The sequence below is a fragment of the Dryobates pubescens genome, chromosome 6, assembly GCF_014839835.1.
Source record: "Dryobates pubescens isolate bDryPub1 chromosome 6, bDryPub1.pri, whole genome shotgun sequence".
Classification (NCBI taxonomy): Eukaryota; Metazoa; Chordata; class Aves; order Piciformes; family Picidae; genus Dryobates; species Dryobates pubescens.
In genome coordinates this window covers 18,790,224-18,813,048 of record NC_071617.1, presented here as the reverse complement: position 1 = coordinate 18,813,048, position 22,825 = coordinate 18,790,224, and the positions used below count along the sequence as shown (strand labels likewise).

General features: G+C 39.5%; 1 protein-coding gene across 1 annotated transcript in view; it reads left to right on the top strand.

Moving 5' to 3' along the window:
* TIAM2 (TIAM Rac1 associated GEF 2) overlaps window positions 1-22,825 on the top strand; it is a 97,181-nt gene that overhangs the window by 14,115 nt on the left and 60,241 nt on the right. The window contains exons 5-9 of the mRNA XM_054162699.1: window positions 391-615; window positions 10,261-10,446; window positions 11,616-11,762; window positions 15,214-15,276; window positions 20,087-20,254. Of these exons, the coding sequence (XP_054018674.1) occupies window positions 391-615; window positions 10,261-10,446; window positions 11,616-11,762; window positions 15,214-15,276; window positions 20,087-20,254 (789 nt within the window). The remainder of the gene's footprint in view (window positions 1-390; window positions 616-10,260; window positions 10,447-11,615; window positions 11,763-15,213; window positions 15,277-20,086; window positions 20,255-22,825) is intronic.

Sequence of the window (22,825 nt, the reverse complement as noted above, 5' to 3'; positions counted from 1 at the left end):
TCCTCAGACCTTACCTATAAAATCTTCTCCATGTTACCTGCAGAAGAGGAGGTCTATCTTTGAAATCTGGTGTGGTTTACCCACTGTTAGTTGGAATAGTGAAGGATGCAAGTCTTTTCTGCAGCTCATGGGGCTTCGATATGTACCTGAGGCTTTCTAACCTTGCAGATCTAACAAGCAGAAGCTGCAGAGTAGAAATAAGTCATTATGGAGTGAAGGAAAAACTCACATTTCCTTTATTTGTACAGTTTTAAAGATAAAACCTTATTCCTCTTGTTTTAAGACAAAGTGAACTGATCAAGTGCTGTATGTCCTAGAGCTGTTGATTTATATTTTTTTAATTTTTCCTCTTGTCTGCTCATAATCTTGTACTGTTGATTTGTTTCACAGGCAACAAGCCAGACAGATCTGGAAAACTGGGTTACTGCCATACATTCAGCCTGTGCTTCCCTCTTTGCGAAAAAGCTTGGGAAAGAGGACACTGTTAGGCTGCTGAAAACTCAAACCAAGAGCCTCTTCCAGAAGATTGATATGGATGGCAAGATGAAAAAGATGGCAGAGTTGCAGCTCTCTATTGTCAGTGATCCCAAAAACAGGAAAGCCATAGAGAATCAGGTACTGGAAACTGTATTTTTACAGGAGTATTTTTCTCATTAGTTTTTGCTTTGAGCTGTGTCTGTGCTTTCTGATCGCTGGCACGGCAGTTGTAATCATTGCCAGGTTTCTACAGCAATCCGGAGCGGTGCAGGAGGTAGGCTTCTCAAGGCCCAGGATCAGACCGATCTGTTTTATGAGCACAAAGCTATTTATTTTCTCTTCTGGGAAGATGTAATGAATTTTCACTGTTTTATGATACGCTTAGCAGTTGTTAATCTCTAATTGTTGCTTAGCGATACTCTTGCTCTGTGATACTATTCTATACCTAAGACAGGACGTGAAGAGAACTTTATCCAAATAAATCTGGAGGAAAGACTGAGGCAGATAAAGTCACATGCTTCAGCTGAAATTTACCCATTACCAGGTTAAGAATCCCTAGTCTTCTTAAAAAGTCTCATAGGAGTTTAAATGAGAACATAGTCAAGACTGGTGTCCATACTTGCCATGTTATGGTGCTAAGAATACCTGAAACTTGACTAAAGCAGCAGCCTAGTGCTGAGGAATACTCACCACTAGTATTTGTTTTTAAAACAAATATTGGAACAAACATACCAAAATCTTCAGTGTTCATGGTGTGTGTGCACTTTGGAATTTTAGCCAAGACATGCCTAAGATAAAAGGTCAGGGCAGATTGATAAGCAGCTAGAATGGTTACTTAGTGGAAATGGTCACCTTATTGTCTGTACAGTGGTGCATAGATATCAAGCCTTATTCTGCTCTCACTTCTAGCAGGGATTCACTGCAGTGATACCTTATGTAAGTGTATCTTGAGGTGTTCACATCTTGCCCATGTCCCCTATTCTGCAGACAGCAAGTGGCAAAGGATGCTTTAAATTAGACATGCTTAATGTTCAGGGAAAGAACCTCACTATGCTGGGCCTCTCCTGTACTAAACTTGTCTAGCAGCTTAGCCTAATAGGTCTGTGGACTGAGGTTGCTGCATACTTTATTTTATTATACCATTAACAGAATACATCTGATAATTTGAATTCATTGACTGATATTTGAAAGCCCATCCCTACCTGCCTTTCCAGTCAGAGTAGCTATTGCTTTCTCATTACTTTAGGCTGCACATTGTATCCTCTTCAGTAGCAACTGAAGCTGATTTCCTTTGATCCAGTACAGCATAATTATATGTATTTGTGAAGTGAAGCACTTCCAGTTTAATAAAATTTAAATATTTGCATATTTAAAATTCTTGCTATACTGGTTTGAACCTGATGAAGGGAAGCCTGGCTGGTACTGGCTTCATGGTCAAACTCTTGTAACACACTTCAATCTGAAGCTATATGAGGAGAGATCAAAAAGTATGTGGGTTTGTAATAGGGATTTGTGGTTCAGGTGTTCATAAGCCATTTGAGTCCTCAGATGTTCATAATTTATTTCCAGGTCAGTTTATTTCATGGTCCAGAGCCTAGTGAGGTGAATGAAGAAGAACAGACATTAAGCATCTCTATTGTAGTAGGTTTCAATACATGAAAGAATATATAGATTTCTAGAGATGTCTAGTGCTTGTAACATGATGCACTGAGGAAAAAATCCTGTTGCATTTTAACTTAATTTATGCCTCCTCCCATTAGATACTAATGCTGCTGGCTTATTTAGAGTGAACCAAAGAGTATTAATTATTCTCTTTCAATATCTGCTAATTAGATCTTCTGTCCTTGGAAAACTGCTGTTGTTTTCCAGCACTGTCCCCAGAAGAAGTTGGCTGCATTCTGCTAGAACTGAAATACATCACTAAGGCTGCAGATAATTTATTTCTGTTAATCTTCTGTGTAGGAATGTCTTAAAACATTGAACGAAGGCGAACTAGTGAGACAAAGAGTTAAGACTGGATCATGTGCAAACATCCACTCGATAGCAAACAATAAATTTCTAATGAGCCCTTTCTCCAGTTTTAATCTCTTTGAGTCTCTCCTTACAGTTGCTTAAGTTTTGTTGGCAAAGTAATTTCAGAGAAAAGTCAATAGATAACTGGGTTGCCTAATCTTTTGGTTTATGTCTCAGAAATTGGCCTTTGCAAAGGTAAAAGAAAAAGCACAATTACAGTATCACAGTATCGCCAAGGTTGGAAGAGACCTTGAGGGTCATCGAGTCCAACCCATCACCACAAACCTCATAACTAGACCATGGCACCAAGTGCCACATCCAATCTCCTCTTGATTAATAACTGAGAATTCTTAATGTATTTAGTGAGCTAATGTTTTTGGAAAAAAAGCCCAACTTTATTCCTGAGGAAAAAGTTTGCATACATGTAGCTGTTTAGTAACTATTGTTGTTTAGTTGGCTTTGCACATTGTAACAAGAGGAATATAAATCCTGGGTTTGTTTTTGTGTAAATTTGGTGGTGTTCTCAATCACATGGCAGTTATAATTCTTCCATGCTGAAGTATATTATATTGCCAATATTGTATTTTATAAGCATTCCCTGTATCCTGTGCTGGAAAACTTCCCTGGTGATATGTTTTGGGAAGCCAGTGGAAATAGTGTGATTTACTTCAGAAGAGCCATAGTGGCTTTTTATGTAGAAAGATGAGGCACAGTGTTAGCTTACTTCCCCTGGGGAACTGTCTTGGAAACTATGATTTCTAGATCCTTTCTCCTTGTCCTCCTTCTTCCTCAAAAAAATGACCACTCAGCCTCAATTTTCTATTTCCTTTCACAACTGTATTGATTTAAAACCAATACTTCTCTGCTGAAGACAGTAATTCAGGACTTTACAAGTGAGCAAACCCTTTTGTTGTTTCATTTACCATCACCTGAAGGAGGCTGCAGTAAGGAAATCTAGATTTCTAAAATTACTATTGCTATTTTAATGTTGTATTTACATATTTCTTTTTGGTGTTTAGCAACTGAACTGGAGGAGCTCATCTGATACTATCTTTTAAATTTGGTGGATTTGCAGACTAGTGCAAAAAAACCGCAAGCCAAATAAACAAACAAACAAAAATAATCAAACAAACCAACCAACCCAAACCCAACAACAACAACAAAAACACCAAGCAAAACACATCAGGAATTATCTCTATCTGGGTTCCATAGTAGTATCAGACTGCTTAAGAAGAAACAGCAGCCCTTCATGTATCTATTGGTACCACTGTGTGGTTTAGAAGAGACAATGAAACACCTGCAAGAGCAGTGTACTTATAGCAGCCAGGCCCAGTTGGCTACTGGTGTCATGGGTGGAAATTCCAAGCCTGCACATATGAACTACACCCATATAGATTTATGTTACTATATGAAATACATGTGTTGTGGCTAGTAGTATTCCCCCAGGGTGTGACTTCTCTTCTAAACTGAAGAGAATTAGGATGAAAGGTAGCAAATCTGAAAATCCCCTGGTGCCAAGATGAATCTCGAAGACCACCTTTAAAACAACCCTTCAGTTTTCCTAGCTGTTTATACCTGCTAAAAAAAATCACAGTGTTTGCTGTGGAGTCCTGTATAACTGCTGGTGAAGTTAGTGGATGGGATTATTAGCATTTATTTGGAGTTCTTGACAAAATACTGCACTGTCTGCTCCTAAAGAACTGGCTTTAAAGACATGGAAAATCTACCTCACAGTGAGAGCACCACAGCTCTGGGTGTACTTCTTTATGTACTTGATACGTAAATCTATTCTGTTGTCTCACTATGGAAGAACAGTTTGAATAATAGTTGCTTGAAAACATTCTGGGTTTTTCTCTTCAAATTTTAATATGTTGGTATAATCATGTTTTCCATGATGTGATTCATATTTTCTGTGCCCGTCGTACTTAACTTACTTATCAGATGGGTTATGAACACGGCTATTTATTTGCAGGCTCTGAAATGCTGAGGCATTAATGAGAAGAACAGGCACATGCTTGCAGATATTTTTTATGGAAATTTTCATATGTGTCCTCCAACTAAAAGTAGTTTATCTGTTGCCATAGAAAAATAAGTGACTCTGAATAGTCCTAAACCCATTAGTACCCATCTTCCCTTCCCTTCAGTGATCTTTGGCTTTTTACACAGAAAATAAAAAGTTGATGAAATTAAAATGTACCTGGCTTCTTTTTCCTCTCAGTTTTATAAGAAGTTGATTGGAATACTTTTGGGAATGTTATTCTTCAGACTCCCTAAAGCCCAAATTTCATGGCTTAATTTTCTGTAAAGCATCTAATGAAATACTGTCTGACATTGACATTAAAACTCAGCTCTCAAAGCAAATCTTTTCAGGGAATTTTACTAGCACCTACCAACTTTGCTGCATACACATTTAACTTGATACACTCATAGAATAATAGAAACATTTGGATTGGAAGAACCTTTTAAGATCACAGAGACCAACTGTTAACCTAATACTTCCATATTCACCACTACACCATTTCACTTTCAGGGACTTGGGCACCTGTTCCAATGATAAATACAAATTGCAGTACACAGTTACTTTTCTTTCTTCCATACCCTTCTAAATTAAAAACAAACAAACAAAAATATATAAAAGCCTTTTAGGACAGATCTACAGTTTGGATTGCCTTTGAAATTGCTAGAACAGAACTCTGGTTTTGGTCCAGTTCAGTATGATTTAGTTCCATGGCATCAGTCAGTGTAGCATGGCCCCTTCTACATCATTAGGAAAATCTTTCTCGTAGTAGATTGCCAGTGAGCAATGAAGTAAGTAGGCTGCTAAAAAGTTAGGAAATGTCATCTTCATTCTCATAGCTGTAATGGCTGATTTGTACATGGGTGAATTTCTGTTTCACAAAGAATTAGTATAATTAGTATAATAAACTATACCTGAGTGTGGAGTTGCATAGCATTATCTCGTATGGTGAAACTTGTAGAGGAGTGTCTGCAGAAAGGGGTGCTCTTCTGGCTGTCTGGATGCACTTTTTTGCTATCAGTGGTATTTGGAATAAGATTTCTTCTGTCTGTTTTGGTTAGAAATTATGACAATTCTGTCCTTCCAAAATGAACAGTAAGAGGGCAAAAAAAGATGTTGTCTTGTTACTTCAGGAAGTTTTCTGAACTGTTTCTTAGGTCACTAGGCACAATGAAGGATAAAGGGTAGTGCTAATTGCACATTGTTGTTGTACTCAAGGTTGCCTTTTATATTTCATTGAGCTAAAAGCTAGAACAGTTTCTCTATACTGTCCTTTAAAGTAATGGAATTTCTGGGAGAGTGATGTTTTTACTTCTTCAGATTCTCTTTAGGAAATAATGACAATAAAAATCTTTTCCTTGTCCTCAGAAACCAAATGACTCATTTATCCAGATGGGTACAATATGAATTGTGTGTGAGAAACAGGGACTGGAATGCAAAGGGTTTGGTGGTGTTTGTAATGTGGTTGAAAAGCTGTTCATATAAAACAGCAGCAGAAGTTTCCTTTAAGTCCATAGTGTTTGCTACATCAGCTTACAGAGACACTTCTCATCTGGGAAGAAGATGTTGGATATGGGAAAATTCTAGGGGTTATTTATTTATTTATTTTTAATACTGCTATAGTGAGCTGTGTCAGTGGGGAGCTCTTGTTTTAATGTGGTGTAAGAACTTTTACTAAATCAAATCAGTTTTAAAGTTTAAGGACTAAGAGAAGGCCTTCCTCCCTGTGCATCTTTTCCTTTGTGCTGCTTTCAGTAAGAGACAAGTGAAAAACTGACACTCTTTTTATCATGCAAGCTGTCCAGGAAGTTTTGCTCATACTTCTTTAGGCCCTTGAAGTAATGTTACTTTGACTTAATGCTGTGTCATTTGTGGCACTGATTTCCTCCACATATACTGGTTTGGGTTTTATTACATTGAGCTCTTCTTACTTGGTGTAGAACAGGTATTTGAAAATGAGACAGTCTTACTCCAGCCCCCCAAAGATGCTGTTTGTGTCATAGTGTAAGAAGGGCTAGCAGCTAGGGACCTTCCCTGAGCCACACTGTTGGCACTGCCTTTGCTGGGACTGTCGGGGCCTTTTACTAGAAGTGTCTGTTCTGACTAATGATCATTTCTGCTAAAGTACTGCTGAAGATACCATGCAGATGTTGCTTTGTGTGTTAACTCTTTAGGCTCGAGGTAAGGAGAAAGTTCTTCACAGAGAGAGTTGTTAACCATTGGAATGGGCTGCCCAGGGAGGTGGTGGAGTCGCCATCCCTAGAGGTGTTCAAGAGGGGATTGGACATGGCACTTGGTGCCATGGTCTAGTAGGCATGAGGTCTTGGGTTACAGGTTGGACTTGATCTTTGAGGTCTTTTCCAACCTTGTTGATTCTATGAACTCTTAAAAATTCATTCCTGATCTAAGTCTCTGGTGCCAAAGCTGGCCCCCTCACTGAGCACATCCCCCATAATTACTGTCTTATCCCTGCACTGGGCTTCCTGGTATGAGTTCTCCTGATGGCCCAGGCTAATTAATTCATGGTCCTAATTCATAGGGCTTCCTATATTTTCCTTTCTTTCTCTGCAATAGCCTTCTGCTACTCCTTACCTTACTGGGAACTTCTTAGGCTGAATATGTTTACTCAGGTGCCCCCTCCTTGTCTTTATCTTAGGCTCTTTCATAGTCCCATTAAACCCAGAAATCATTGCCAAACTTTTGCCTATACTGAGAATATCCTTCTTGTACTCTAGGAAAAGTCTTTAATGCTTTTCCTAGAAATTCACATGAAGCTTTTAAAACAATGACTGAGAGAGGAAGGTTTAGGTTGAGCAGGTCACTGTTGCGAGCATTCCATGTGTTTGGTGTGCTTCACGTTGGGCCTTATCTCATATCTTTGCAGACTTGCTTTGTGCTGCTCTTAGCTTTTGCCACCCATTCCTGCTCTCACACTGTCTGCTGCACCCACTTTTTCCCTTTGGCTTTTGAGCAGGTTTCAAAAGAGTCTTTTTGTCTGTGCATGATGAAGTTAAGTCCTTGAGCCGTCTTTTGGGCAGTCCTCCCACGTGGGGTGGAGATTTGCCTCACACAATAGCAGAATAAGGATCACAGCAGCTAGTCTGCAGGCTGTAAATTAACCTCATGGACCAGATCATACTGCACTTTGAAGTTGTTGCTTTTTTATTTGTGTGCTTCCCCTGTTTAGTCTTCAAGAATATAAATCTTTAGGAAGAATTATCATAGTTTAAAGGGCTTAGACAAATAGCAGCTGGTATTGGTTCGTGGCCTCCAATTGGTTCCAGACATCCCTGGTTTTGATAAGACTACAAGACAATCTCAGAAATTCCCTGCCTACAGCTTTTGCTAATGCCATTAAATGTAACATCGTGATTACTGATGCTTTTGGAGCTGATTAGCTAGCATCCTGCATGACTGATAAACACTGTGATTTAATTATTTCTTCAGAATCCCCTCATGTTGTACTCCACTCCCTCTTCTTAGATCATCTTTATTTTAAAACACAACTTAGTACAAATGTTTAATGGGGATTTTGAAGAAGGTCTCAGAAACACAAGGATGCCTGTGTTCAGCTTGTGCTCAATAGGGACAGGATGCTCTACTCCAGCAGTGTCCAGTACAAACCTTGCTCTGTTCCTAAACTATTTAAAGTTGGCTTGGCTCTGTACCCATGGAGGTGTCATCCCAAAGGTAACTATTCCACCCGAGGTTGTAGCTTTTGGTTTTGTGAAAAGCTGACAACAATGTTTTTATTCTAGTTGAGTGTCAACATAGAGAGAGAGAGTTCATCACAAGACCTCCTGTTTGAGTCGTCCCATGAGTAAAGTACTGGCAATCAGAAAAATGCTGTGTGAGAAGTGTCTGAGAGCACAAAGAAAACAAAATAAAGGACAATGTTCAAATAAACCCAAGAAAAAGCTATTATTCTTTCTGGGGTGCAAAGGATGAATGTTTTTGAATGTCCTGTGGTGATGTATTAGATGAATCATCTTCATTATGTGTACAACTCTGTCATTTTCTCTGGACTTTTGGGAATTACTCTCATCATAAAATTTTGTAGATTCTGTCCTTTGCTTTTAATAGTCTTTCCTTGAAAGATCCTTTTTTTTGTTTGTTTGGTTTTCTGTAAATTACAATCTTGCACTCATAAATGTACATAATAGTATATTGTCTTTCCTTTCTTCACTGTACCTGCCAAATAAGATACCTCTTACTTCCAGAAGTATAGCCATAACCAATACTACACTTTGTGAGCACATGTGCAAGGAAAGCAGACTGGGTAAGGTCTCTCACAGTTGTAGTACTAGCCTTAGTGCCATTTTGTTAATAGGGCTTTATTTTGCTCTTTCATTGCTCACTTCTTCATTGTGAAAACCAAGAGACAATGTACTTGTTTAGTTCTTGCATTGTAAGGAAACTTGAACTGATTTTGCTTCTAGATGAGACTGAAGGTCGTAGTTTACCTGAGACTTTTATTACATTTATCAGCTTGTTTTCTAAGACACAAAGGTGCTTGTCCCAACTGTGTAAGGTGGTAATCTTCTGTGTGCACAGGGACAGGCAGGGTGTGTTAAAGAAAGGTATGAAATCAGTTCACATTAGAGAATATGTGATGAACTTTCTCCACAGCCCTAAACCACCTGCTGAACAAGCAACATTCAGTGATTGGAGCTGACACTGGAAGATCAGCATTGTTAGGGGATTTTAACACTCTTCAGTGCATGAACTCACTGTACATTAACCTGGTGGACATGTGTTTCTGCCTTCTGTGAATGTACCTACTCTGTTAAACACAGCTGCCTTTTAATTTGCACTGTTTATTGGTATTAGTGTATACTGTACACTATGGGGCAGTTTTTATCTGTAACTACCAATCTGGAAGTTGGGGAAAATGAAAAACAAAATTTTACTTTTGTGCAGTGCATAAGAGTAAGTGTTTGTGTAGATTATTTTGTATCTACATAAATACATAAAACCTGTCCTCTGGTCCTTGATTCAGAACTTTGTCCAATAACTATTTCAGTCTCTTTATTAATTTTACATTGAAACTGGATTAAGCTGTATATTAGATCTGCATGTACCTGTGTTAGGTTTAAAAATTACATGGAAGTTATGTATATATTCTTGATTTTAGTCCAGTGGGTTGTGTTGGGCATATACAGCTTATTTTTGCAGTTTGCCTAGGCATAAGGATGTCTTAACCTATTAGTCAAAGAACCACATATGCTTGTGTTGCCAGTTTTGTTTCCTGTTTACAGATGGACAGGCCATAGGACAATGAAGAAGGCAGAGGACCTATCAGTATAGCTGCTTTGCTTGGTGCAATTTGTTAGCATAGATATGCTGCTTTTCTTTCAGCCAGCCACCTATACAGTCTAAGATCATAAAAGTGAAGGAAACAAAGCTAATATCCAAAACTGAGAGGAGAAGGGTGATGGGTGAAGAGCCTTCATGAATCTCAGGGTTGTGTTTTTATGTAGCTTCTTTTGTGGCTATCAAACTATTCGAAGTTCATGATGTGTTCATCTTGTCACTATACATTTAAGACCACCAGCTTTGTTTTATTTCAAGCCATTATTTGGGTTGATGTAACACAATATGACTGACTGTGTTTTGGCAGGGAATAACTAATCTAATCCATATACTACCAGATGCAAGTAATTTACTATGGGTTTGGGGAAGAGCTCTAATTTTCAGTGCAGCCCACAAAGACATTTTTCCCCTTTTAATTGTGCCTTTTAATATCTAAACAGATCCAGCAGTGGGAACAGAACCTGGAAAAATTTAACATGGACCTTTTCCGAATGCGGTGTTACCTGGCCAGTTTACAAGGTGGGGAGCTCCCAAACCCCAAAAGCCTTTTGGCTGCTGCCAGTCGTCCCTCAAAATTGTCACTGGGGCGGCTCGGCATTTTCTCCGTCTCATCCTTCCATGCACTGGTAAGTCCAAGTACACTTTTCATGGGTGTGTTACACAAAGCCTTTGTTAATGCTTTGCTTAGATGTGGAATTGTGCTGGGGTAATACATGGCTGCACCCACATGCATTGCTCTGACAGCCCTGTTCTCTTCTCATCCTTTCTGCCTTTTCCTTGACTTCAAAGAAATTGTCTTCTACGGAGAAAAACTTGGCCCCCCAAAGACTCCAGAGTTGAGTAGTTCTGACCTATACCTAAAAAGAAAAAGAAACAAACCAAAATATTCTTTAGATGTAAATGAGTCATGTATTGAAATGTTGTCACTACGATTTCATTTCCACTGAGTTAGGAGTTTAAAGTGTATAGGAGCTAAGTCACTTAGAATGAAAAGAGCCTAACACTTTCCAAACATGATTCAGGTCCCTTTGAGCTGCTCTGTTCTTTCTTTGGAAGTGCCAGATGGCTCCATTTTTTTTAGAAAGAGTTTGAAGAGGAAGTATTTTTAGAATAGGCTAAAACAATCCAAATTTTAAGTCACTATGTAAGAACTGTGGGCTGTGTTTTCAAAGAAGAATGAAGGAGATCCTCTGCTGCTGTAAGCTGTTGTCACCCTGTTGGCTTCAAGGAAATTACAGAAGTAGCCAGTTTGTCTCTGCTTTTTAAACCTGGCAGGGCTGTGATGCTGATTTTGGCAGAGAGGGGTGGACCACATTTGCTCATGAGAAATTGGTCTGAATAGCAGTCCTAAAAGCCATGTCAGGGAATGTGTTTCTTTCTGCCACTGTTTTTATCTGCATGGTTTGTGTCATTGCTTGTTAATAACTTGGTGCCATTGCATTTTTATCTCCCATTTGGCAATTTTGAGAGTCCCCTAGTAATTTCGTATCTGAATGATAGGTTATCATTTTTCTTCAGAGCCTTTTCATTAACTTCTTTTGTAGTACAGAGCAATATTTTCTCAGTTCCTCCCTTCCTATGATCTTCTAATTTTCCCCCATGACAAAAATGTTACCCTATCATGCCCCTGGAATACCAAAACAGACATCACTGCTGAAAGTTTAAAACTTTGTCCTTGCACCTTGGCACAGTACATTGAGGTGAACTGAAGAAGTTCTCATGTGATACCTCAACTCAAATAACTGTCAGTATTTTGCTGTTATGACAGTGAAGGCCTGTCTCTGTGTTTAAACAGATCTGCTCCAGGGATGAAGCTGCTCTCAGGAAACGTACCCTGTCTCTGTCACAAAGGGTCCGAAACAAGAAGGGTTTGTTTTCTTCGCTAAAAGGACTGGACACGTTGGCAAGAAAAGGAAAAGAAAAGCGACCTTCCATAACTCAGGTAGATATTATTTGCTGGGGATACCATAGAATAGCTTGTTTCTGATGGGGTTTATCCTGTGAGATGCTGTTGGTGCACAAGGTGGGAGACATCTGTCTATCAAACTTGTCTCCTAGCACATTGCAAAGCTGTTTGTAAGCAGAGTTTCTTTGGAGATAGCCTGCATGCACAGTCCTTAACACAATGTGTGCTGGCTTATGACAGGGACTCTGAAGTACTACTGCAATTGAATATAGAGTAACATTGATGAGTCTTCAAGAGTGAAAGGGGAGAGACTGCAGCAGAGACAGCCATCTTTGTCGTGGCCTCTCAGAGCAACGTGCTGCTCAAAAGTACATTTTAGCCTGGAGGAGCAGACTGCTGTCATGCAGTGGGCCAGCTGTAGGTGTAGAAAGCTGTGCCAGTTTACACCAGTTAAAGGCTTGGTGCAGGTTTGATGTGGTGGGGCAGGCTGGCCCCAAGGAGACAGGCTGTGTTGCCACGTGCCCTTGCTGAAAGGCTGCATTGCTAATGGAGCTATAACTTCTCACAGGGTCTTTCTCTCTTTGTGAAACTAATGACTGGAGTGCACATTTAGTGTAAACCCTGTACTTCAGGAGTCTGTGTTTTCTCAACAAAAACACAGCTACATGGGAAGCAAAAGTTCACTGCCTTCTCCCATAAAAAAAGCTAAATAACACTTCCTAGGTTGTGAGGCATAAGTTGTAGAGCTGCACTCATGCTCGGAACATTACTATTTTCACTAGCCTTTGCCATGTCTGCTTTCTCCTGCAAAGCAGTATTTTGTGCTTTGTTCATTAGGTGACTTGGTTCCTATTGTTCCCTGTCTTTCCTAGTTTATTAGTCAAAAATCTATGATCAGCACTTGAAAATAGGCTGTTCTTGCATGTCTGGTAATGTGTGTGTGGAATATTTAAGCAAGCCTATCTGTACACATACTGCAATAGTCCTAAAGCTGATGCAATAGATTTAATGTTGCAAAATAACACATCAGGATTTTCTGGTCTAGTGGTTTGTATTTTTAATAGGTAAATATGTATCTGTGTGTTAGCCTGGGAAGAAGCTTCTTGGGGTGATTTATGAATTTTAGCATATTGATCAAGTGTGTCTACGTGGTAAAATTGAATAAGGCTAAAACTCAAGTCTGTCTTACAAAACAGGGAACTGAAGGAGAAATTTTCTCTGGATCATCCTTTTCACATAATTTCCTCTGTGTTCCGCAGCAGGTGAGGCTGGTCTGTGAGTCCTGAACCTCTATTTCTCTATTAGTAAAAGGCCAGAGGGAAGGGATTTTAGGCCCCTTAGCTCTGTTCCCAGCAGAGCTAATACCTTACACTGTCTTAACTGGGTAATACATCCTCTTGTGTGCTTTATAGCCCACGAAGGGAATTCTGTGGGGCTCAGGGACAGAGAACCCTTTTTTCCATGGCAAGGAGAGGAGCCTACTGCTACCCTCCCAGTGCTTTTTTGAGTGCAGAGGAAGGAGTCCTGATGCATGTGGAGGTGCCCCCAGCATGTCCTCATACTCCTTATTCCCAACCTTTCAACCAGCTGGCCCCAGGATGTGTTAATTTTCATCCACCACCTGATGTTCTTGATTTTTTATTTTAAAAATGTTATTAAATATCCTACAGTAAAATTAAGGAAATGTAAATGCTGAGTGTTGAATATGAATAACAGTAGGCTATGACTCATACCCATAAAGTGGTACTAGCCTTAGAAATGACCCATTTTTACAAGCATGGCTTGAAAACTGACCCTTGAGCTAGAAGGTGGCTGAAAAGAGAGCCACACCCATGCTCAAACTTGTGCATGTGCCCATAATTGTCTATCAAAATCAGAACAGGCCTGAGGCTGCATTTTATGTCATCTCTTCCACCCCACTGGGAAACTGGGTTAAAGTGAGAAGTGAGGCCCTCTTTTCTGCTTGTTGTGGATGTCTTTGTTGGAACAATAGGTTAAAAACATTTTGCTTTCTTGCATTTAATTAAAGTTCATTTGGCTGGAGCTGGTATATTTAATCTGCTCTACCCTAGTTTCAAAATTGGACGGTATGTTCTTGAATGACATTGTGTCAGAGGCATTTTTAATGTTTCAGAGTTGCAGTGTTGGGGGGCTTTCACAAACATCAATGAAACGGCTCAGTCTTTTACAGATCAGTTAGTGTAACTGCACTGCAGTAGATAGGGGATGTCTAGGCTCACATCATCCTCAGTTTCTTTAATGTTTATCTGCTTTCTTGTGTCTAAATGATAAACTATTATGAGACATCATAATAAAATACTGTGATTGCATCTGTGAGCGAGACAAAGAAGAGGAAGTTCAGAAGCGGTGCCCTTTGTTTGCATTGACAGAAACTGGATTTCATGTGAAATTTTAAGGGAGAGTTTGTTGTTGTCTTGGACCACTCAAAAAGCTTTTACAGTAAACTCCAAAACACTTTTCCCCACAACAAACACAAAACCAACCAAGCAAGCAAAAATCCACCCACCCAAATAAACAGAAAATCCCACAACAAACAAAACCCAAGCCCCCAAAATCCTAAACAAAAAGGACTTGTATTTAAGTTTGATATTGTGCTGATTTGTGGACTGCAAGAGTTTAAAAAAAATGCTATTTATATTTGCACTTCAGGAGGGCAATGTTATTACCTGCAAATTTCAATGTCATGTTATCAATGGTATGCATCTATCCATTAATTTATACCATGCTTATCACCAACATTTCAGATTTTATCCATATAAATTTATTAGAGTTTTAAAAAAATCATTAAAAGGCCTAACACCATGTAAGGTACTCTTAGTTAAAGTTTCAAAACAGATGGGGAATGTAAGTCTCAGTTTCTGCTTTCATCACTTTCAAAACAGACACAAGTAATCAGCTGTTTTCATTACTTAGTAGTGAGGGTTTGAGTAAAGCATGCCTTTAAAGCTATTCTAGAAGTTTCCACCAGTAGTGTCAGGCTAACTGCTTGGGTAGAAGAGGCAAAAATCTGTCGGCTAAGAAGCTTTTAAAAACTGGTAATGGTCTGAAGGAGTTCCTTTAAATCATGAGATTTTTAGCTGAACCTAACAGTATCCAGAAGGGTAGAACTGTAACTTCCAGCTTAGTACATAATTTGAAGGTAAATTAATTTTGTCTTACAGCTAAACAGTAGACAGTACAAAATAAGGACGTGAATGCTTCTATACATATTTGAATGAGAGGGTGCATCTAGCGTGAAAGAAAACTTGCTTGAGTTTTCTTTATGGAGGGAGTTTTGTATTTTTTAATGCTGCTTCTAGTCATAATAAAGCAATTACAAAGTACAGAAAGATTCCTGAGGTTTAGGAGGTTGATATAGATGTATTAATGTAGTTTTTGTTGTTTATTTCCTGAAGAATTTACCTAACAGAGGTAATAAATAAGGGGCTTGTTTAACCAATTTATTTATCTGTAACATTTTTAATAGATTTTTGATTCATCTGGAGGACACGGATTTGCTGCTGTTCAGAATTCAGCCAACTCTGCTGAGGTAAGATATGCCTGTTCCCATTCTAGACCACCTTGTTTTTATATTCTCAAATGTATGTCATTAAGTGTAAGATGAGGCTGCTCCAGAAACTCACAGAGGTTCATAAAATGCAGTTAGTGCTAGATCACAGAATCACAGAATCACCAAGGTTGGAAGAGACCTCAAAGATCATCAAGTCCAACCTGCCACCACAGACCTCATTACTAACCCATGGCACCAAGTGCCACATCCAGTCCCCTCTTGAACACCTCCAGGGATGGTGACTCCACCACCTCCCCAGGCAGCCTGTTCCAATGGTGAATGACTCTCTCAGTGAAGAACTTTCTCTTCACCTCGAGCCTAAGCTCCTGGTGCAGCTTGAGACTGTGTCCTCTTGTTCTGGTGCTGATTGCATGAGAGAAGAGACCAACTCCCTCCTGGATACAACCACCCTCCAGGTAGTTGTAGACAGCAATAAGGTCTCCCCTGAGCCTCCTCTTCCCCAGGCTAAACAATCCCAGCTCCCTCAGCCTCTCCTCGTAGGGCTTGTGCTCAAGGCCTCTCACCAGCCTTGTTGCCCTTCTCTGGACATGTTCAAGTGTCTCAATATCCTTCTTAAACTGAGGGGCAGGATTATAATTTCACTAATGAAACTAATACAAGTTCCTGAACATGTGTGGCATCATTAAATAAAACAAAAAAAAAAGACACTAGTAGCTTCTTCATAGCACAAATCCTTGTAGTGTGTCCACTCTCTTGAGAGAGATTTAGAACCGAGCTTGTTTGAAAGCATCCTTCACAGTATGGGAAAACCCAAGGTGTGCTTTCCCTCTTTGCCTTCTTCAGCAGAACCTGTGTGAAGGCAAACAAAGTCTGATTAAAGTCTATGGAGCACACCATCAGAGAAGTGAGAGTTAATATATAACTGAAGATTGCCCAGTTAAAGGAAGAGGAAGCTGCATTCCCTCAATAGATTTACCCAGTCAATAGCTGTGGCTGATTTCTCTGATGCCCAGGAGGAGAAAAGCTGCTGCTTGTCTCTGCCTACTGTGTGAATCAGATTCCCTCTCAGCTTCTGCAGCCTCCCTGGGGATAACATTGATGCCTCAGGTCTGGAAGCAAAGCAGTATGCTCCAAAATCCATACCTGCATCCACATAGGAGCATTGAGTGTAGTCTGTGTACTGTGGAGCTTTCACAGATAGAGCCCAGGCACAGGGTTTCTGGACTCAGTTTTCTCTATGGAACCTACTCATATTTCCCAGGGTGAGAAATTATTTAAACCAAGTCACTCTCTTTTCAAAATAAATTACTATTATGAGGGATTTCTGGGTGAAATGATCTCACTTCTGAGTTCCTCCAGAGTGTACCATTGGATGTGGTGCAAGATGGCATCCATTTCCCACCTCAGAGACAGCAAGAACAATTCATTCCTGTTTGGTTCTGTTAGAACATGGAAAGTTCTGGTTCCTGCAGAATCTTTTATTTGCACCCCCAAAGGTTTCTCCCAAAGGGCTGTGGTACCATGCCTTCAGTTTAGTGCTAACCACCTTGGGTTTGAGAGGTTGACAGGGCAGCCTTGTGCAACAGGGTCTGTTGGGAGTCTCCAGTCCTCTGGTCTAACAAGAAGAGCATTTGCCCTTCCTGAACTCTCCTGAGGAGACAGAGGAAGGTTTTGAAGGTGCCAGGGAGCAGGCAGAATGAAACCCTCTCTCTTTGATGCAGTGTGGGGAAGGGACAAGGTCTGGCTTCTTGACCCAGGTCTGGATAAAAGCAGCCTTAACCAAATTCAGCCAGGGGCTTGCAGCCCCACTGCCCAGGCAGAGGACATCAGTGCAGGGGTTAATATCACTTCAGATTTTGCGCCAGACTTCAAAAAAATAATGATCAGGACTGTGTTTCAAGACTGAATAAAACCCCAGCAATTTAGGTGATGAAGCTAAACCTTATTTCCAGAAAAGAAAAAATTTTTGTTATTATTGCTATCTCAAAGTTATTGCTAAAACCTTTTTAAAAATGGGGATTAAATATAGCGTGGGCATTTGTAAGATGCTGACATTTTGATGAATCACACAGCCACTCAGGAATGATTCATCGTAACTCTGAAAAACGTTACTTTGCCATCACCCCCCCTTTCATTGGCTGATTCAAATGAAAAACAAAAACAGCACCAAAACTTTCATCAAAAATTCTACCTGAGGAATGCAGTGAATGAAGAATGTGAAATCTGTCAGGGAGGTTATATTTTTCCTGAAGAGGATAATAAAACCGGAGGCAAACAGTGCAATAACCTACAGGTCCAGCAGCGGTCCTGTGGCACAACGTGTGACAGTCTGCAAATCCTGGCACCTATTTCTGGAAAATTGGATGGTTGTTGCAATTTTATGTGGCAAAGAATGAATGAGCTATTGTAGAATTAGTCATTGCAGGCATAACAGGAAAAAAAAATTGCATGTCAGATTTTTTTCTGAGGTGGAAAATGTGGATGAAGCAAACAGTACCTTGACTGCATTTAAGGAACATAGTCATGTTTAATAACAGAGGCATGTTTATCTCAAGGCATGTGATTGAAGCACCAGTGTACGTGGCAAGGAAAGGGAAGTTGTCTCACACTGACTGCAGAACTTTATGTCCTGTCTCAGTAGCTTCTGGAAAAACGGTGGCCTTCAACCTATTTGTCATCATTTTAATCCTCTATGGTTTGGACTTTTTCAAATTTGTTTTCTTTTAAATCTCTGGCAATTCAGTTGCACAGATTTGAAACTACTGTTGCAGTGCAGTAAACCATTGCATTAGTCACCAAACCCTGAGCGGCTGGGAGCGTCTCCCTAGATGAGGCAAAAAGGTTTGGTTTTCTCTGGAGGAAAACACTAGAGAATTCAGTCTCATATTCCCTCTGCACTCTCACAGCCTGCCTACCTTGCCCTTTCTCATTTCTGTTTTTCACACTGTGGAAAGAGATCAGCATTTATTCCCAGGGACTTCATTTAGAGTTTTCGGAGAAGATCACATTTCTACAGGAATTACAGGAGGATTCATAACTGCTGTTAGAAGCCATCTGGAATCATAGCCACAGAGGTGAAACTTCACTTAGTGTAGATTTCATTGCTCCATTAATTGCAGTCTCAAGCTGCACCAGGGGAAGTTTAGGCTTGAGGTTAGGAGAAAGTTCTTCACTGAGAGAGCTGTTAGCCATTGGAATATGCTGCCCAGGGAGGTGGTGGAGTCACTGTCCCTGGAGGTGTTCACGAGGGGATTGGACGTGGCACTTGGTGCCATGGTTTGGTAGTCATGAGGTGTTGAGTGACGGGTTGGTCTTGATGATCTTTGAGGTCTTTTCCAACCTTGGTGATTCTATGATTCTATAACAAGATTCTTGCTATGTATAGTAATTGTGGATTTTGGTAAGATTTCCATGGATTTGTGTTACCTGAAATTCCATTTTCAATTAGTTGAGTAAGAGATACAAGATCCATGAATGCCATTAGTTCATTAATATTATTCTGCCAAAAGCAGTGTTACTGTGGCATCATGTTATTAGTGTACCATATTCTGGTATGTTATTAGTGTACCATATTAGTGTACCATATCATGTTATTAGTGTACCATATTCTGGTTCAGGTGCAACCTGACTTTCGGCATTGGTTGGTAATTACCTGGGTAGGATTGCTTACTACATCATTTTCACAGTCATAGTTGTTATTTGGAAATACAAAATAGTATTGGTCTCTCTGTTGCTACCGCTAGATTGTTGTCAGTAACCTTGCTGCCTGGAGCAAGTGAAGCTGTCCGTGTGCAGTGATTTTACTGCAGCTTTTTAATTGCAGTGAACCTCTGGGTTTGTGTCCCTGCAGAGCCAGGAGGAAGAATTGCCTCATCAAGGGGCTTTATTTAGGCAACAAAACCCCACAAACCAACCAACCAACCAACCAAAAATGCAAAGTACTATGGAGGTAGGCACTCTTAAGAACAGTTCAGGATATCTTAAGATATATCTTGGGTGGCAGTACCACCACTTTATGGGCTTATCACCCCTTTCCATTAACTACAAGGGGAATTGAGGGACCTTATCTGCATAAACTTAAATGCCTTGATATGGATATCTAAGTGATATGCTGAATAGGCACACAGAGATATATATGTGAAACTCCAAATTCTGAACAGCTCTCAGCGTTCTCTTCCTTGTGTGGCTTCTTTTGAAAGGTGTAGCCTGAAGTGCAGTACAGGAGAAAGTGTGAAAACGAAGAGAGAAAGCAACAGAAAATTTATTCAGGGTGAATCTTGTCATTCGGTGAAGCAAAGTGACTTTGGAACGAGGGTGAATGTGAAGCAAAACAGTAAACAGGCAAATACCCTGTGCTACCAGTGAAACAGTTCTTTTCTTAAGCTGTAAATAGAATACAAACACTTTGTGCTTGCTTTAATCCTTTATTATGTTATGGCAAGCCTTGCTCCACAGTGCTCTCTACTGGAAGTATATTAAAAGTTTCTGTAAAAACTACAGTAATTGCCACTTTTTTATTATTTATTGATTTGTTAATTAGGTTAAGTTTTGTTAGTCAGTTATTCTTGAGAAGTTACTCCCATACAATTAATATGAGATAAAACCATAAGAGTCCATAATGGGCATGCAGAAGTATGATCCATTCTCAAGAAAACCAAGACTTTGATATGAATGAGAGCAGGTAACAGAACTTTATTCTTGTCTTGCCATAGGGAAATGCACAGCATCATGTCTAAATACATATTCACTGCAACCTGCCAATATAATTGTACTTTTGGGGTTTTTTTTGTGATATTCACATATTTGCTTCTTTCTTTCTTATTTCCAGCAGCACATCGATGACTTTTTAAATGTCTACTGCTCAGTGCCAGAGAGCATCCAGAAGGAGAGTGCTTGGGAAACACAGACCTATGTTCACTTCTGTGATGGCCAAGGAGTGGCACTGACCCTGAAGCCTGAGCACAGGGTGGAAGATGTTTTGTCTTTGGCATGCAAGGTACTAATTTCTTGTGGATGATTGCATCTTATTAGTACCTATGGATTTGGAAAAGGACCATAGTATATCAGAGAATGCCTAAGTAGTGAAAACGACGTACCAGCATCTCCCTGTTACTGTGTTAAGCCACATTGCTCTGTTTCCAGTAGTTGTATTTATGCATTGTAGCCAAAGTTGCAGTATTGTGGAAAGGTTTTCAAGAAGTGTTGCTTGAGACAACCCACTGTGGATACTGAAAGAGCAGTGATAGTTTTCCAGGGAGTCAGCTCTAAGAAATGTCAGCACGTGTCCACTCCATGTTGTCATTGCAACAAACCCAGTTCAGTGCAAGTTAATCACAGAGGAGTAATGGGGACTGTTGAGTGAATACCAGGAGATTAAGACATTTAAGACCACTGTGACAAAGGCCATCATGTATGTTGCTTCTTAAAGGGCCCTTTTATACTTTTAATTAAATGTGATCTCTACTTCTGAATTTCAAAGAGTGTATTCCCTTCTGAAAGTCAGTGCCAGCAATTTGAGAGGAGTTGCTATAAATCGTGGCGCAGAAAGCTGAGTCACAGATTGAAGGTAAAGTAAAAATACCAGTTTTAACTACAGCCAGAAGATCAGTGCTGTTAGAATGCCACAACATACCTTTATCTCCACACGTGCCAGTGATTGAATTTATCTCTTAACTTCATGATTCAAGTAATTTAAATTACCCAAACAAGTTTTTTGGAAGAACTAACTTTTTACTCCCAAGTTCTGTTTACTCATGATTTGTAACTGTAGTTTATTTACTTCACAAATAATGGGGAAAAACAGGGGAAAAAGGGAGTCCAGCTCTGTACAAAATCCAGCTATAGCTTTTGGCATAGGTTAGTATGAACTTTCAGGTAGGCTTATTGAACCCACGAGAAGCTGATGATTTTTGAGGCTTACAGTGGAGGAAAGGACCCAGTTTTATGGCTCTTTGCATCTGGTAATGTTGTAATCAAAGAAACAAATTATTAATCTACAGAATGCTTAAAAAAATCCAAGCTGAACTGTAGTTTTTAAATCAAAGTAAGAACACTGATTTAGCCAAGTCACAACTTGGCTTCATGATGTTGCTGAGAAGAAATTATCTTCTCATTGTTTTTGCTGGTGGAGACTGAATCTTGGAGAAAGTTTCATGCCTGACTTCAAAAATCCACTGTACCTGGGTAGATTAAAGGGATTGTTCAATACATTACTTGACCACCAGATGTCATGGGAGAGCTGAAACAGTTGAAAGTAGTGACATGCAAGACCCTTTAAAGAAGAAATAAAACTTATAAACATAAAATGAAGTTGAAAAGGAAGCTCCCTACCTCTTACACTTCCATCATTCCAAAGTATTTGCAACTGTAAAGCTGGCTTTTAATTGTCCTTGTCTGTATTGTGTGAAAATTTAGTTTTAAATTATTTTAATTTTTTTCTTAAACACTTCTGGTTTATGTTTCTTTCTTTCTATTCTGTGTGTAAAGCTTTTCATAAGCATTCTCTAATGCTGAATACTTTCTGCTCATCTATCCTGGTCCTTTTCCTACTTACATTTTCATTCTGCTCTGGTGAGTGTAAGGAATCTTTCTTCTTAACAGAGCGTGTTTGAATGTTATGTGTATAAGGATAAAGTTCAAAGGGATTTTTTCTTTGTTTGTTTTCTTTAATCATGGTTTATGGGATTTATATTTCTCTCATTTCTGTTTTCCATCTGAGGCTTTTGGATGGCACACACAGAAAAAGAGTGCATTTGAATATAATTGTTCAGCATACAGAACACATGCAACGCATGCAATAAAATGTTAAGATAATTACTAGTTACACAGTAGATTTCGATTTTGTAAGCTGCAGAGATGGCTGAAGAGGTTAAATAACCCTCAGGGATGCAGTCATTCCTCCTCTTTTAGTAATGTTGCTTCCCCCTGTTTTAGAAATGTTGCTCTATTAATATGCTAAAGTGAAATGTTTTTCACAGTGGTCTCACCAGCATCCTCATTTTCAGAGAGGCTCCCATCAGGGGCTTGACATTTTCAGGCTAATATCCTTTGGGAATATTCCTATTTCGCTTTGACTTCCTGTTGAGAAAGGATTTTTAGTTCCACCTCATGGGGTGAAATAAAAACACAGGTGAAACTTCATGATCGTGGATGAAACCCAGCAATAAAATTAAAATCCAATAAAGGAGAAACCTTTGGGGATCTGCTTTCCTTCCCCTCTCCTTGTAGCCCATACATGCATGCGTATTTTCTACATCAGAAGAAAGGGTTGCTGAGCAGAAGTGAGTCATTAAAAGTAATCACAGAAAAAGACAGTTACAAGTTCAAAAGGACAAAAACCAGTTGTGATATCTTCATAAACATATAGCAGTGCTCATTTAATCTAATAGTCAAGACACAGTGTTTATGAAAGGATTTGGGAGGATCATAAGGGAAAATGGGAGAATTTGAACCTTATCTTCTAAACAATGCAGCTAGTTTTGTTTATACCGCAAAAGTAGTTAGAAAATGACTTGTGGAGGAAATGACTTTTGCATGGTTTCTGAAAGAGCTTTTGGTGTGTGCATGT